Source organism: Lissotriton vulgaris, chromosome 1_2 (assembly GCF_964263255.1).
Source record: "Lissotriton vulgaris chromosome 1_2, aLisVul1.2, whole genome shotgun sequence".
Classification (NCBI taxonomy): domain Eukaryota; kingdom Metazoa; phylum Chordata; class Amphibia; order Caudata; family Salamandridae; genus Lissotriton; species Lissotriton vulgaris.
The window spans coordinates 320,735,486-320,752,118 of NC_141686.1; the positions used below are offsets into that span (position 1 = coordinate 320,735,486).

The 16,633-nt window shown below is 47.4% G+C and overlaps 1 protein-coding gene across 4 annotated transcripts in view; it reads left to right on the forward strand.

The window, feature by feature from the left end:
* Nucleotides 1-16,633, forward strand: part of SERPING1 (serpin family G member 1) — a 149,093-nt gene that overhangs the window by 21,792 nt on the left and 110,668 nt on the right. For all 4 annotated transcript variants that reach the window (XM_086953371.1, XM_086953373.1, XM_086953372.1 and 1 more), the window contains exon 2: nucleotides 10,008-10,081. In XM_086953371.1, the coding sequence (XP_086809497.1) occupies nucleotides 10,031-10,081 (51 nt within the window). In that variant the 5' untranslated portion in view covers nucleotides 10,008-10,030. The remainder of the gene's footprint in view (nucleotides 1-10,007; nucleotides 10,082-16,633) is intronic.

Genomic DNA, 16,633 nt, shown 5'->3' on the forward strand with positions numbered 1-16,633 from the left:
TGCGAAGGGCCTTCTGAGCCAGGCACATAGATTTGAATTGTATCCTGGCTGCTACCGGAAGCCAGTGTAACTTCCTCAAGGCAGGTCTGGCCGACTGCCATCGAGGGATCTGGAAAAGCAATCGGGCTGCACAATTTTGGGTAACCTGGAGCTTATGTATTGCGGCCAGAGGGGCTCCAAGATAAAGTGCATTGCCGTAGTCTAGGCGGGAGAGGATCAGAGCCTGAACCATGATTCTCCTCGCCTGGAACGGCAATAACAGGAAGACTTTCCGGAGCATTTTCATAAGTCCGAAGCAAGTAGCAGATGTCTTGGTTGCCTGGACAGTGAAGTCGAGTGATCTGTCTAACCAGACTCCTAGGCTCTTTATCTGGGGTTTGGGGGAGGGGGAAGGACCGAGACAGGGGGGCCAAATGGGGACCAGAATGGAAGGTGAAGGGTTCCCCAACAGCATAACCTCCGTCTTTTCCCCATTTAATCTAAGGCAGTGCGCGTTGTTAATAGTGCGCTAACTGGGCGATAGAATCCGCCGATAGACGGCATTAGATATGTGCACGCTAAATACGGCCAGCGATAATTATCGCTGCCGCTTGATGATATACCCCCTGGGGCTTAAGGACAGAGTACGATGCAGCATGCAGTTTGTAACAGGCTGAGAGATCTTACCCTGTGTGAGGTAATGGCCAGGTTGCTGCTACTCAACAAGTCAACAGAAAGCTTTTGGCTAGGTCTTGGTGTGTGGGTGGTGAAAGAGATGGTCTTTAATGTTCATACTAAAAGCCATGATGTGACCTGGTTTGTTGTCTTGACTGCAAATGTGTTATTATTCAATCTTGCATCGCCATATTTTATCTTCATATTCTCCTTATGACTTTACATTTTGTCTCAGCCTTTCTACAACTTTCATCCTTTCTCTACCCGATGGATTGTTTCTTTTCCACTGTTCATTTCTTCCTCCATATGTTTTGTCACACTGTGTTTATTAATTATTTATTTTCTATCCGTAATCCGTGTATGCATCTTATTCTGGTGGGTAGTTTTGCAGCTGCTTATGTTGTATTTGTGATTAATTTTGCTGACGTTGATGTTGTATTTAGGGAAGTAGGATCTGCTTTCATGGTTACCCCCACTTTTTGCTGATGTTCAACTGTTGTCTGACTAGTCTCACTGGGATCCTGCTAATCAGGACCCCAGTCACTGTGCTTCCTCCCTAAATTGATTATGGTAAGTACCTTAGTACATTCCCATTTGGCAATTGGGGCACCCTGGTAAGTCCCTAGTATATGGAACACCAAGCTATCTAGGGCATGGGTACCCCAGAGGTCCCCTATGGCTGCAGCATGTATTATGCCAGCCAGGGGGGACCCTACAAAATACCTCTACAGGCCTGCCATTGCAGCCTGTGTGAGTTGGTGCATGCACCACTCACAAGAAATATGTGTTCTTATATCTCCCGCTCACTGCACATGAGACCCAAAAGTCAACCTCTAGCAGGCCATCCAGTCCCGAAGGCAGGGTCTCAGTTCTAAGTGTGAGGTTGCCCCTGCATGTGCAGGACACCCCTTCAGCCTATGGAGTCCATTCTCCCTGGTTGTGAGTGTATCAGCCATATAACATATAGGGGGGCATCACGTCTTTACGCAATGACCACCTCTAAACTGGCTGGAATGAACCTGGGCATGTTTGGTATCAAACATGTTAGAATCATACCCCAACACCGTATCCGGTGTTGGAGGTATTATTCCATCCACGGTAGGGCCCCTCCGGCAGGCCCTCCATGCTCCCGGGACCAATCTAATAGAGCCCGACAGCAGCCTAGGGCTGCTGCCGCCCACAGACACAATCCTGCACTCCTTCTTCTGGGCCAAGCCAGAGCGGGAAAAGGTAGGACATAAGGTTTCCTGTCGCAAGGAGGCGTGACCACCTCCCAGACGGGACTTAGTGAATTGGGCCGGGGCAGGAGCGCTTGCCAACGCCACCTAGTCTGCTAGAAGGGCAGCTGGCTCCTTGATCTGGCGCAAAGCTGGACAAATGACAGGGGAGTATCCTCCCCACTGTCCGTCCCATCCTCTGGGATGGACCCCTGAATCGTTCCAACCCCCTGCTGTATCTGTGATTAGTTTTGCTGGTGCAGATATTTGTGATTAGTTTTGCTGGTGCCGATGTATTTGTGATTAGTTTTGCTGGGGCTGATGTATTTGTGATTCGTTTTTCTGGTGCTGATATTAGTGATTAGGTTTGCTGGTGCTGATATTTGTGATTAGTTTTGCTGGTGCTGATACTGTATCAGTGATTAGTTTTGCTGGTGCTGATGTATTTATGATTAGTTTTGTTGGTGCTGATGCTGCATTTGTGATTAGTTTTCCTGGTGCTGATGTATTTATGATTAGTTTTGCTGGTGCTGATGCTGCATTTGTGATTAGTTTTCCTGGTGCTGATGTATTTATGATTAGTTTTGCTGGTGCTGATGCTGCATCTGTGATTAGTTTTGCTGGTGCTGATGCTGCATCTGTGATTAGTTTTGCTGATGCTGCATTTGTGATTAGTTTTCCTGGCGCTGATGTATTTATGATTAGTTTTGCTGATGCTAATATTTGCAATTGGTTTTGTTGGTTCTGATATTTGCGATTGGTTTTGCTGGTGCTGATGCTGTATCTGTGATTATTTTTACGGACGCTGTATCTGTGATTAGTTTTTCTGGTGCTGATGCTGCATATGTGATTAGTGTTGCTGGTGTTGATGTATTTCTGATTAGTTATGTTGGTGCTGATGTGGTATTTGTGATTAGTTTTGCTGGTGCTGATATTTGTGATTATTTTTGCTAGTGCTGATGCTGTATTTATGATTAGTTGGTGGAGTGAAGGTAGCTGAAACGATTTCCCCTTGGTGCTTTAAAGGTACGTGCAAGTGATTTCTTGAGGCGCAAGGGTGAATCCAATGTTGCTGGTGTTGATGTATTTGTGATTGGTTTTGCTGGTGCCGATGCTGTATCTGTGATTAATTATTTTGCTGTTGCTGATGTTGTATTTGTGATTAGTTTTGCTGATGCTGATATTGATATTATTTCAAGGGGGCAGAGTTACAAGAAAGTGACGCATCTGTAGAGATGCGTCACTTTCCCTGCGCCACCATGAGAAATCTGTGTATATACTATACGCCGCACCATGGCACAAAAGTCACGCATTGCTAGAGTCGTTTTGCAAGCACGACGCAACTTCAGCAATGCATGTTGAGTCCTATCCTAATTATGCTGCATCACTTCTTACGCCTGCTCCAAGCAAGTTCAAGTTCTGGAATTTGTATAGCGCACTACTCACCCAGAGGGTCTCAAGGCGCTTGAGGGATTGTAAGCGCATTATTTGTTGAATAGCCAGGTTTTTAGCTGCTTTCTGAAGGAGGGGTGGTTCTGAGTAAGGCTAAGGTGAGTGGGAAGAGAATTCCAGGTTTTGGCCGCTAAGTAGGAGAAGGATCTTCCTCCCATGGTGGATCTGTGGATGCGCGGAATTGCAGCGAGGGCTTGACTGGAAGATCGTAATTGGCGGGTGGGTGTGTAGAAGGACAGGCGCGTGTTGAGGTATTCGGGTCCTAGGTCGTAGAGGGCCTTGTGTGCGTGGGTGAGGAGACTGAACGTTATTCTTTTGTTGACAGGGAGCCAGTGGAGTTCCTTCAGGTGACCGGAAATGTGAGCTTGACGGGGGATGTCCAGTATGAGTCTGGCTGAGGCGTTTTGGATGCGTTGGAGTTTATTCTGAAGTTTGGCTGGGGTTCCGGCGTAGAGGGTGTTATCATAATCCAGTCGGCTAGTGACCAGTGCGTGGGTGACTGTCTTTCTTGTTTCGGAGGGGATCCTACGGAAGATTTTTTTGAGCATGCGTTGGATGTTGAAGCATGAAGATGAGACTGCATTGACTTGTCTGGTCATCGAGAGGGAGGAGTCAAGGATGAAGCCCAGGTTACGTGCATGATCTGTAGGTATGGGTGCTGTACCCAGGGCCGGTGGCCACCATGAGTTGTCCCAGGCGGAGGGGGAAGATCCTAAGATGAGGACTTCCGTTTTGTCGGAGTTTAGTTTTAAACGGCTGTTCATCATCCATTCGGCTACTTCTTTCATTCCTTTGTGTAGATTGGTTTTGGCGGTGTTTGGGTCTTTGGTGAGGGAGAGGATCAGCTGGGTGTCCTCTGCGTAGGAGATGATGTTGAGGTTGTGTTGTCGCTCGATGGATGCGAGGGGGCTCATGTAAACGTTGAAGAGGGTGGGACTGAGAGATGATCCTTGTGGTACGCCGCAGATGACTTCGGTGGCCTCTGATTTGAATGGGGGGAGGCGGACTCTCTGGTTTCTTCTGGCGAGGAACAAGATGATCCAGTCTAAAGCTTTTCCTTGTATTCCGACGTTGCTGAGGCGTTGTATGAGGGTGTTATGACAGACTGTGTCGAAGGCAGCGGAGAGGTCAAGTAGGATGAGGGCAACTGTTTCTCCGTTGTCCAGTAGCGTTCGGATGTCGTCTGTAGCAGCAATGAGGGCGGTTTCGGTGCTGTGTTTGGCTCGGAAGCCGGACTGTGAGGGGTCGAGTGAATTGTTGGATTCAAGGAAGGCGGTGAGCTGATTATTGACGGCTTTCTCAATGACTTTGGCGGGGAATGGGAGGAGTGAGATGGGGTGGTAGTTCTTAAGTTCAGAGGGGTCTGCTGTGGGTTTTTTCAGAAGGGCGCTGAGTTCGGCATGCTTCCAGCTTTCCGGGAAGGTAGTGGAGTTGAAGGAACAGTTGATGACATCGCGGAGATGGGGTGCGATGATGGAGTCTGCTTTGTTGAAGATGTGGTGGGGACATGGGTCGGTTGGAGAACCTGAGTGGATGGAGTTCATCAGGCGGATGGTGTCTTCAGTAGTGATTGGGTTCCAGGCGCAAAGGTTGTGAGAGTGTTGGTTTGGTTCTGATGTGGGTGGAGTGGACTGTTCTTTGGACTGGTTTTCAAAGCTGTTATGTATGTCGGCGATTTTGTTGTGGAAGAAAGACGATAGAGAGTCGCATAGGTCTTGGGAGGGAGTAATGTTGTTGGTGCCGGCGGTGGGGTTGGTAAATTCTTTGACGATGTTGAATAGTTCCTTGCTGTTGTGGGTGTTGTTGTCGAGTCGATCCTTGAATGCTGATTTCTTGGTGGATAGGATCAATTGGTGGTGTTTGCGGGTGGCGTCCTTGAAGGTGGTCAGGTTGTCAGAGGTTGGGTTTTTTCTCCAGGTTTTCTCGAGGGTGCGACATAACTTCTTGGATTTTTTGAGGTCATCGTTGAACCAGGGGGCTTTTGTTGCTCCCTTGTTTGATCTGGTGGTTTTTCAAGGGTGCTAGTTCGTCAGTGCTGTGGGTGATCCATTGTGTGAGTTTTGCGGCGGCTTGGTTTGGGTCTGATGAAATGGCAGGAGGGTTTCGGTTAAGCGATGTGGTGAGTTGGTCGGTGGTGATTTTATTCCAGTTTCTTCGAGGAATAGGTTGTGGGGGGTTGTGAGTCGTGGTCTCTTTGTAGCTGAAGTGGACGCAGCTGTGCTCTGTCCAATGGAGAGCTGTGGTGTGATCGAAAGAGATGTGCTTGCTGGAGGTGAAGATAGGGTAGAGCGTGTGTCCGGCTATGTGGGTGGAGGAGTCAACAAGTTGTTTGCGTCCGAGATTGGCAAGGTTGTCCAGAAGGGTGGTGGTGTTGCTGTCATTTTTCTTTTCCAGGTGGAAGTTGAGGTCTCCCAGTAGGATGTAGTTCTCGGAAGTGAGGGCATGTGGGCTGATGAAGTCAGTGATGTCTTCATTGAATTGTGTGCGGGTTCCTGGTGGTCTATAGATGAGGGTGCCTCTCAGTGTGGTCCTGGGGTCGGTGTGGATCTGGAAGTGAAGGTGTTCGGCGGCCGTGAGTTTGTCGTCGGAGCTGGTTGTGATTCGGATGGTGTTCTTGTGGACGATGGCGATGCCTCCTCCTGTTTGGTTGATGCGGTCCTTTCTGATGATCTTGTATTTGTCCGGGATGGCTATGGCGATGTCGGGCGCTGATGAGGCGTTCATCCATGTTACTGTAAGGAAGGCGACGTCCGGCGATGTAGTGTCGAGTAGATCCCAGAGTTCAGTGGCGTGTCTGTGCACCGAGTGGGTGTTCAGCAGGATGCACATCATGTGGTTAGAGTCGGAGCTGTGTTTGGAGGAGGAGGATTTGGTGTGGGTCCTGATGCAGGCGAACTTGCAGGAGTGGCAGGTGAATGGTCCGTGGGTGTGACCTGGGGTAGCTTGGTAGCATTGTGGTGTGCATCGTGTGCATCCGGGGTTGAGGGAAAGGATGGAAGCAGCGTCGTACGTTAAGCGGGTGGAGAGTGTTTTGCAAGGACCAGGGGGTCTGGCGCTGGGCGCGGTCCAGGCGCGGACGGGCGTAGACGGGCTTACCTTTTGCACACCTTCGGCGCGCATGGGGCGCGACCGCTGCGCGTGAACGCTGCACGCGAATGCATCTGTCATATGTGGATAGTGGAAAGGGAGGGGTGAGGGAGGGTCAGCTGGGAGACAGGAGCGGGGCGGAGACCCGGGCAGGGAGGCACACAACAACAGCAACAAAAACAAAATGGCAGGCAGCCTAAAGTGCAATACTAAGCAAATGCGAGGCAAATGGCAGTGGCAGCGGTAAAGTCAGGCACACCTCGCAATCTACAGGCAGGCAAATGGAATTGTACTAACAGCGCACTTTGATAATCTAGCGCTACGATGTCTGAATGATTAAAAAAATAAGACAAGCAGTCACGTCAGTCTAGCGCTACGATGTTACACTGAATCGAATGAAAGGCAAATAAGGCAGTCTAGCGCTACGATATTACTGTGAATGAGATGAAAGTCAAATAAGGCAAATAAAGCAGTCTAGCGCTACGATATTACTGTGAATGAGATGAAAGTCAAACAAGGCAAATAAAGCAGTCTAGCGCTACGATATTACTATGAATGAGATGAAAGTCAAATAAGGTAGTCTAGCGCTAGTGAGTCCAGCAATTCAAAAGAGCAAATCAATTTCAGCAAGAGCCGCAGCGATGCGCTACGATACCAGGCTGCAAGCGTGGGGAGCGACCGCGTCTGCAGGATACAGGACGGTCACCAGGCGTAAGGTCTTGATGCAGTGGCGTCTAAAAGTGGAGCAGTGAAATCTTGTAGATTTCACTGTGCCACTTCTACAAGGCTTTCCTGTGTGGGAACTCCCACCCTGCATACATCCTACCTGACGCAGGTATAATGTGATGTAGGGCTTTATAATGTGACGCATCTCCCTAGATGCGTCATGTTGTAAATGGGCCGCATTTTTAGGACGCCACTGCATCACCAAAAGTGACACAGCGGTGGTGCAAAAATGACACCAGGGGCTTTTAAATCTGCACCTTAGTGTCTCTCCCACAGCACCTGCCTGACTCGGCTCCGACTTGATCTAGGATTGCCCCCCATTTTGGAGACTATTGCTTTAAGACCTCTCCTCTTTTGGAGCAGAGTTTGATCAATCCCAGAGCTGACTCCATATAGACAAGCATTAGAAGACCTCCTGGGGATACCAGGGGCCAAAAGCCTGCCTTGGTTTTCTCATCTCAGGGACACTCTGACTAGTATAGGACTGGCTTCTCTATGGAAAGAGCCGCTAACAACCTCCCTGGCAATTTCCAAGAAGAAACTCGTGGATTGATACAGGGCTTCCTGACTTTCCTCTCTTATGAAGGGTTCAACAAAGGGTATTTTAACTGGCAATTTCTTACAGATTAAAGACACTTATAGATACAAGATTTTCCTAGAAGAGATCCAGCCAGCACTAGCCAGGAAGTTGTATTTGAAGTTCAGGCATGGCTCTCTCCCCCTGCGCACATTTCCTAGTACCTGGTCGAGGGAAATAGATCGGGATTGTCCCTCCTGTGGTACAGCAGAAGAAACCGAAGCAAGCGGGCTCTTCTTTTGTCCGGCATACAATAGAGTAAGACAAAAGTGGATAGCACAGACCTGCAGGAACCCATGGATCCCTAACCCCCAGAGGCCCGTAGAATACTGAAATACAATCTCCACCACGCAATAGTATTCGCAGTATCTAGATATCCCTTGTTCATATGGGGAGTTAGGAAGAGGTTCCCTGGATAAGGGATGGTTATCTCACATTGATCACGAGAGAGGGCTTCTTTGGTGATAGAGTGTAGGCCTATGCTGATGTAGCACTTGATTTTGACAGTGTGCATGGGGTCAAGAAAGTAACCAATCTAATTTTAAGATCTTCTTTTTTAAACTAAATAGTTTCCTAATCCAATCTGGACCTTAATGTGTACATATTCTACTCATGTGTTTTTAATGCTTTGATGAATTTGATGCTTTTTAAACCCAGAACTGAGACCAAAGGTATGAAGGAGTGTAAATTATACACACATTTTGGGTGACAGAAGACCCTCTAGGAGCTTGTTTAAGGTTTCTCTCATTAAGGTTTTTGTCTCCTGGTCTTGGTCTTAACCGGGGGGCGGGGAGGGTGGAGGAGGGGGGGGACACCATTTGTCAATTGTTGCTCTATGACTGGATTTTATTTCTTTTTAATGTGCATTGGTGTTTGGATGCGATATGTCTTTAGGATCTTTTTATGCACAAATAAGGTTTTTCTGCACTGTGCACTTTTATGGTCCATTGAACCGAAATAAAGTTAACATGATGATGACAATCATTAGTTTTGCTGGGGCTGATGTATAGGTGAGTAGTTCAGATAGTGACCATGTTGCATTGATGTGCACTGTCTCTACTGCCAATGGATTGGTCGTTTTTTTGCTGATGCTGAAACTGTATTCGTTTTTACCTTTGCTGCTGTTGAAATTGTGTTGGGTGATAGTTTTGCTGGTGCTCATGCTGCACTCACAGGTATTGTTTCGAGTTGCTTGTATATTGGGGGGTGATTAGCTTGTGCTGTTGTTGTGTTTGTGGGCAGTTTTAGAGGTGAACAAAGTGTAGGATGTTAATTTTTCTGGCATTGATGTTTTCATGTGTGGCTTTTCCTGTGCTGGTGTATCAGTGGGTAATTTGTATGGCGCAGAAGTTGTGGTACAGGATAATATTCCTTGTAAACAAGTTAGATTAGGTGTTACTTTTGCTGTTACTGCAGTCTTCACATGTAGTCTCTTGAGTAGGCAGGTACTGGGGATACATTTGCTGCTGCCTAGTTAGATTGCATGATATTTTTGCTGATCTTGTGTTCTTGAGATGTTTCTATTGTTAATGTAGTTTTATTGGTGTAGTAACTGTGTTGATGTGTAGTTCTGCTTTAGATGATGTTATGTTGGGCCATGGGGTTGGCAGTGCGTATGTTGTTTAAGTGTCTAATGTTGATATGTTCATGACTAATGCACTGGTCTGAGGTTGTCGTTGGGTTTAGAACATTTCTTTCTTGGTGCTGATGAAACTGTGTTGTGTTTCTCGTGGGTGGTGGTGCATTGAGCATCATTTTCAATGTGCTGAGGTTATGTTGGGTGGTGGTTTGCTGTGCCACATTATATAGTGAACGTTTAATTTTCTGGTGCTTAATTTGTGTTGGTCGTTTCCCTAGTGAGATGGAGTGAAAATCTATGTATTCGACAACTACAAAAAGAGTTTGGAATAAAGTATTTAAGAAACGTTCCTTGGCTCGAAGGTTGTGTTGTAGGGGATCTGGGGCAGTCAGTACTTTGAGAGAGTGCACCCAATTCTCAAATTTAGAGACAGACCTGTTAGCAGAGCCACCACTGCTGCATTTGTGTTATAGATTCCGTACTTTACTCTCTGTCTTGCCCTCAAATGTTTTTCTCATGTCCCTTACTCTCTACTCCTCTTTGTGGATCTCTGTTATTCTGCCCTTTTCCTCACATCTCTTGCTTTCTGGCGCTTTCTCTCCCCCACTTTCTCTCTTTGTCTGTCTCCCTCTCTTTGTTTTTCACTATGTCTCTTTCCCATACTGGTATTCTCACCCCTTCTCCTGCTCTAACTCTCTTTTTCTCTCTCTCTCAGACATAGGTTCAGAAGTCGTCCAGATGAAGATGTGGATCCCCTTCCTGGCCCTGGCAGCCTTGTGCTGTCTGGCGGTGAGTACATCTTCCACCCTGGTCCAGTGACAGCCCTCAACATTTAAAACACCTCAGGCCTGGTTTACATCTCAGCGGACAGTTTAATACATCACAGCGGTGACGGCTATCCCGTCCGCTAAAATATAAATGCTATTGTATCCTAGCGCTTGATTTAGTTCTCGGCTGAGGGGTTACTCCATCACAATGGTAACGGATATCCCATCCTCTGAAATGCTATTGCATCCCAGGGCCTGATTTAGATCTCGGCAGACAGGTTACTCCATCACAATGGTGACGGATATCCCATCCTCTGAAATATATAAATGCTATTGCATCCCAGGGCCTGATTTAGATCTCGGCGGACAGGTTACTCCATCACAATGGTGACGGATATCCCATCCTCTGAAATATAAATGCTATTGTATCCCAGGGCCTGATTGAGATCTCGGCGGAGGGGTTACTTCGTCGCAACGGTGACGGATATCCCATCCACTGAAATATAAATACTATTGTATCCTAGGGCCCGATTTAGATCTCGGCGGACAGGTTACTCCATCACAATGGTGACGGATATCCCGTACTCTGAAATATAAATGCTATTGTATCCCAGGGCCTGATTGAGATCTCGGCGGAGGGGTTACTTCGTCGCAACAGTGACGGATATCCCATCCACTGAAATATAAATGCTATTGTATCCTAGGGCCCGATTTAGATCTCGGCGGACAGGTTACTTCGTCACAACCGTAACGGATATCCCATCCACTGAAATATAAATGCTATTGTATTCCAGGGCCTGATTTAGATCTCGGTGGACAGGTTACTTCATCACAACAGTGACGGCTATCCCGTCCGCTGAAATATAAATGCTATTGCATCCCAGGGCCTGATTTAGATCTCTGTGGGCGGGTTACTCCATCACAATGGTGACGGATATCCCATCCTCTGAAATATATAAATGCTATTGTATCCTAGCACTTGATTTAGTTCTCGGCAGAGGGGTTACTCCACCACAACGGTGACGGCTATCCCGTCCGCTGAAATATAAGGCCCATAGGATATAATTGCGTTTATATTTTGGTGGACGGGATATCTGTCACCATTGTGGCGGAGTAACCTGTCTGCCATAAAATCTAAATAAGGCCCCTAGTCTGGAATTAGACAGTGCCTAATGACTGTGCATTCAAAAACTTTTCACAGCGATTGGCACCTGTGTGCCTTTCTAGACAGGAGTTACTTAGGCTGTGGCTGGGCTGCTCCAAAAACATTGACCTACTAGGTAACGGCTACTTCTCCATACGTGGCAAAACAAAGAATCAACACGAACCACAGACATTTGGAAATGGGCTCAGACCTTCATATGCTCCATTTTCACACTTAAATATCAAAGTTTCACTTTGAAATCATCACTGTGTTTATTTAAGTCTACATTCTCCTTGGGGGGTTTCTCTTTAGATAGCATCAAGAATGTGCATATTGCCAAATTGTGCAACAAATGTTTGTTTTCACCAGCTTAATTTTCAATAATTATTATTTAACATTTCCACTAGTGATATGGAGAATATAAAACAGGAGAGAGGAAAAAGTGAAAGTGCCATGAGAGATGGTAGGAAAGAGAGGAAACTAAGCAGGAGTCAAAATGTGTGTGGGCAGCAAGTGAGGTATGCAGGGAAATGAGAATTGGAAAGAGGAATAGAAATGCATGCATGGATGTTCCTGAGAGGGGCATTCCATTGAGCGGTGAGGGTGTGAGAGTTTGTGTGTGAGAATGGGGTGGTAAGAGCAGTGAGTGGGACAGAGAAGAGGAGACCTGAGAAGATACATATGAGATACAACAGCGAGATGACTGTCAGGAGATGTTGTGTGTGTTTGTGTGTGTGTCTGTGTGGTGTGTGTGCTTGTGTGTGTGTCTGTGTGTGTGTGGTATGTGGTATGTGTGTGGGCATGTGGTGTGTGTGTATGGTATGTGGTGTGTTTGTCTGTGTGTGGTGTGTGTGTGTGGTGTGTATGTGTGTGCTGTGTGTGTCTGTGTGTGTGATGTGTGGTGTGTGGGGGTGTGGGTGTGTGTGGTGTGTGGGGTGTGTGTGTGTGTGGTGTGTGTGTGTGGTGTGTGTGTGTGTGTGTTGTGTGTGTGTGTGTTGTGTGTGGTGTGTGTGTGCGCGTGCACGTGTGCGTGTGTGTGTGTGTGTGTGTGTGGTGAAACAGACTGAAGTGAGCAGGATATCAGAGGCTAACAAAAGACCCGGCTGTTGCAATTTCAAGCCAGGGCAGGTCAAGTAAATCTTTATTTGCATTTGATTCATTAAAACCTTAAAAAAAACATCAATTGTGGTAGCAGTAAATTCAAAGTGCAAGCATGCAGCAGCGTTTACTAGTCGTGAGGGTACATTCATTCGCTGGTGACCCTCACAGAGTGAGTGCAGGTAATACTAACATAAAAGCAGACATGTGCAGCAATGGATAGCGCAACAGGGTCACTGACTTACAAACGTCATGCCATTGTTAATAGGAGCCAACAGGCCACTTTGTCATTAAGTCCAAGAGTCCAGGGGCCAGGATGGCACAGAGATGGGAGAGAGGCTGAATAGGAGCCTGGCCAGTACATTTGTGCTTTGTTGGTGGCTTTCCCGGGCAGCCAGGGGGCGCTATGCGGTATGAGCATTTGCAAAGTAGAATAGAGCCATATGCACCAATAAAAACTGCAGGGCTTCCAAGAATGTAATGTATGTATACTTGTAAAGCGCACTGTTACCTCGTTACGTGGTATCCTGGCGCTGTACACCGCTGGGGAACCCGTCCTGGCTTTCCCTGTGAGAGGGCACCCCCAAGGTGAAGCCAGGCATCCCTGGCGCTACTGGGGCCGTTGTGGAGATTAACCAAGCTATTGCCCAGAGTTGCAGAGTGGGGCCCATGGTTAGCGTGGGCACCTAGGCGAGAATTATCGAGTCCGCGGACATTGACCCAAGACCCTGCCGCATCGGGAATTGAACCCTGGTGCCGGGCTGTCTTCTGCTTCAGGGTCTGCCGCTTCTAACCAGTGAGCCACACTTCTCCACAAGTCCATAGTTCATGGCAAGAGTCAGGATGTAACCGGTTGTTCAACAGGATATTGCCTATATATGCAACACTCCCCACCCTTTGTAAAGTTAGCATGCAAAATGGAATGAATGAATACACAACACAATTCTTTTTTGGGAAAAGATTGCTGCAGGTTCATTCCATATAAAAGTATGCAACGTGGTGGGTTAACTTACGGGCGATCCAAGGGCAGGCAGCGGTGACCGACCTGTGCTGCCCTGTCCGACTGAAGAGTCGAACTGCACCATGTACAATCCAATCGGTGCTACCAGTTATGTCGGGATTCCCCCCTTGAATACTGTGAACCACTGGTCCACCACTTTACTCATGCCCTTTTATGGTGGAGCGTTGCAAGGCAAGCCCCCGGTTGTTCAGGCTTAAAACCGTCTGAAGGACTAGTGGGGCACTGATGATTCTTTCTCCAGGGACCTACCATGAAGACTCCTGGGGTTTGGCGGAGGCACCCCTATTGTGCTCTTGAAGAGGTACATTTCCGTACCCTTCCACCTCCGGATCGCCCTGTAACTCCGCCTGCAACACAAACAAAAACACTAAATAGTCCTACCTAACCGTGCTCTCTAGCTAACACACTGGGTATGCTGTAGGGCGGGAGATGGCGTGTCCGGGAGCTAAGAGGGCACCCAAGAGGTGGGGGCAGGTATAAATACCTTCCCCCAACCCTCAGTGCTCCGGTAATTACGCGGCTCGCGAGTCGGGCTGTGGGATCCTCCCATGGTCCCAAGACTAGAGTGGGGTGTAAGTGGCACTAATGTGGCCACCCTTTTAGGTGGCCCACTGCGTGAGCCACAGGCAGACACAGGATCCGCGAGGTGGTGATTGACGTTCTTGGGGAATTTATGTTCAAATTCATTTAGAAATGTCATGAAGCAACAGGTTCATGTGGGGTCGTCTGCCCTAGAGAGATGATCACGGCGTGCCTGCGTGTATGGACTCCTTTACTTTTAAATAAGGGACAGGGTTGGAGGACACGCCTCATCTCCACAGCCGGCTTTGGGCAGATGCTAATGAAGTGCAAATATACTCATTGATTGCCCCACACAAGCGCCCCATCTATTCCCGGTGTACCTCCATATTACCTTTTCCACCAAAGATGGACGACAACCCAGGCGCACTGCACTAGTTTGGGTTTCAGATGGAGTGGGTAGGCGCAGGATAAGTACAAAGCTTGCGATAATTTTGAAACTGTTGATAACCGAGCAGGCATGGCCTCTTATGGCGCGCTCATCTTTGTCCTTTAAAAAGGAGACTTTGGCGTTTGCAGGGCTCACTCGTTTTTAAAGACATTCGATGAAGTAGATGACACCCAGAGATTTTCAAGATGCAAGTTCTTCAACGATTGGTCAAAGAAATCTTTAAAGCTATGACTGCGCCCTCCTTTGTCAGTTACTATCCACAAGATTTTGTTTAGAGTCTTGGATTCTGCTTGTCTTAAGTTGAAGCAGGTCTTGACTATAGCTCCCTGCCCTCCAATAGATTGCCTTTCAAGTCCGAACTCCAGTTGAGTTTGGCTAGGGGAGGTGTTTTCCTTGCTAGGTTAAAAACATAATGGTATGTTTTTGTTTGGAGTCTATCCAGTAACCATGTGTTAGAAATGGGGTCTCTAGTTGGTAGAGGTTGGTACCTTTGTCAAATAGAAACCCTTGCTTCTAGTCAGGGTAAGGGGGATATACTCCTAAAATAACCCCTGCTCACCCCCTTGGTAGCTTGGCACGAGCAGACAGGCTTATCTTAGAGGCAGTGTGTAAAGCATTTGTGAACACATACAGTAATACAGGGAAAACACTACAAATGGACACCACACAAGTTTAGAAAAAGAAGTAATCTTTATCTAAACCAAAACAAGACCAAACGACAAAAATCCCCAGTACAGTATTAAAAATAAGGCTTTGAAATGGTAGAAATAGTTCAGTTCAATGCAAGTAAATGTAAATGTAAATTGATACTTGTATAGCGCACTACTCAACCGCAAGGGTCTCAGGGCGCTTGTACGAATACCACTGTGGAACTCGTCCTGGCTTTCCCTGTGAGGCGTCTACTCCTGGGCTCCCCCAGGGTGAAGGCCAGGCATCCTTAGCGTTGTGGGGGCCGTTGTGGAGATTAAGCAAGCTATTGCCCAGAGTTGCAGAGTGGCACTCCATGATTGGAATAGGCACCGAGGCGAGAATTATCAGGTCAGTGGAATTTTGTAAATGCAACACTTTTCTCACAAAGTACCTTGGATGCGTCACTCAAAACAAACAAAATGGCTGCAGGGAAGGTGATGCGTCAGTTCCTTACACACAGGGAATGTGATTTGTCGATTCCTTGCTTCAGTGAGGTGATGTGTTGATTCCTTACTGCAGCGCAGGGGAGGTGAAGCATCGGTTCCTTACCGGAGAGAAGGTGATGCGTCAGTTTCTTACTGCGTGGGGAGGTGATGCGTCGGTTTCTTACTGCGTCCCCCAATGATGTGACAGTCTTGGTGCCTCGATGCGATGCATTGATCCAGTACGATGCATGGTTTCGTACAGCCGCACAGCAGGCTTGCTTTGGGATCACTGAGGTGACTTCGAGTTCTTGAGCCTGATGAATCGTGTGGCCATTTCTTGAGCTGTAGTGGAAAACACAACCTAGGCGGAAGTCTTTAGATTGCCTACACAATGGTCACAGGACAAAAAATAGAAAAAGACAGTTTCCAAAGAAGAGTTTGAACTTTTTTATATACTAAATAAATTTATTATTAAGTGAGACAATAAAAATGCATATATCAAAGAACAGAATAAAAATACATTTCGAAAGTATGAATCACAATAAAAAACACGTTTTGATTCCTTTAACAAAATTGAAAAAGGGTGGTGTGTCAAGTTGTGTGTCGACGCGTTTCGGCGGCCAGCGCCTTTCTCAAGACAGAAGACAACTTTCTAAAAATAGAAACATATTTTAGTACAACATTAAACACATTTGTAACTACATTTAAGTAGTTTATTTAGTGGTGTGGCGAAGGGACCGGAAACAGGTAGGCAAAACGAAACGCAGCTCCAAGCAGGGTCAGCAGTCAGGAAGGAAACCCAAGGGAATTACTCTCCACACTGATTTTATCCAGTGGAGGGGGCGGGAAGAGGACCAGCTGCGGCCGATGAGTGCCGCTCAGCAGGCTGGTCCTCGCAGTCCCGCCTCTTGCCTGGGTAGATGGATCAGCAGGTACTCTGGCCGCGTTGGTGCTCCTATGCACGTTACCGGTCAGCAAACACCAAGTCCCCACCAGTGTCTTCCGCCTGCGAGCGGCTCCCGCGGAGCGGGTGCCGCGAGGCGTGGTGTGGCGAAGGGACCGGAAACAGGTAGGCAAAACGAAAAGCAGCTCCAAGCAGGGTCAGCAGTCAGGAAGGAAACAGCCAGTTGTAGTAATATACACAACGTAGGTTAATTATTTGGCACTACGCCAGTACACAAAGGCCCAAATGTGCCAGTCCAATTGTAGCCATCCATTATGGAAGT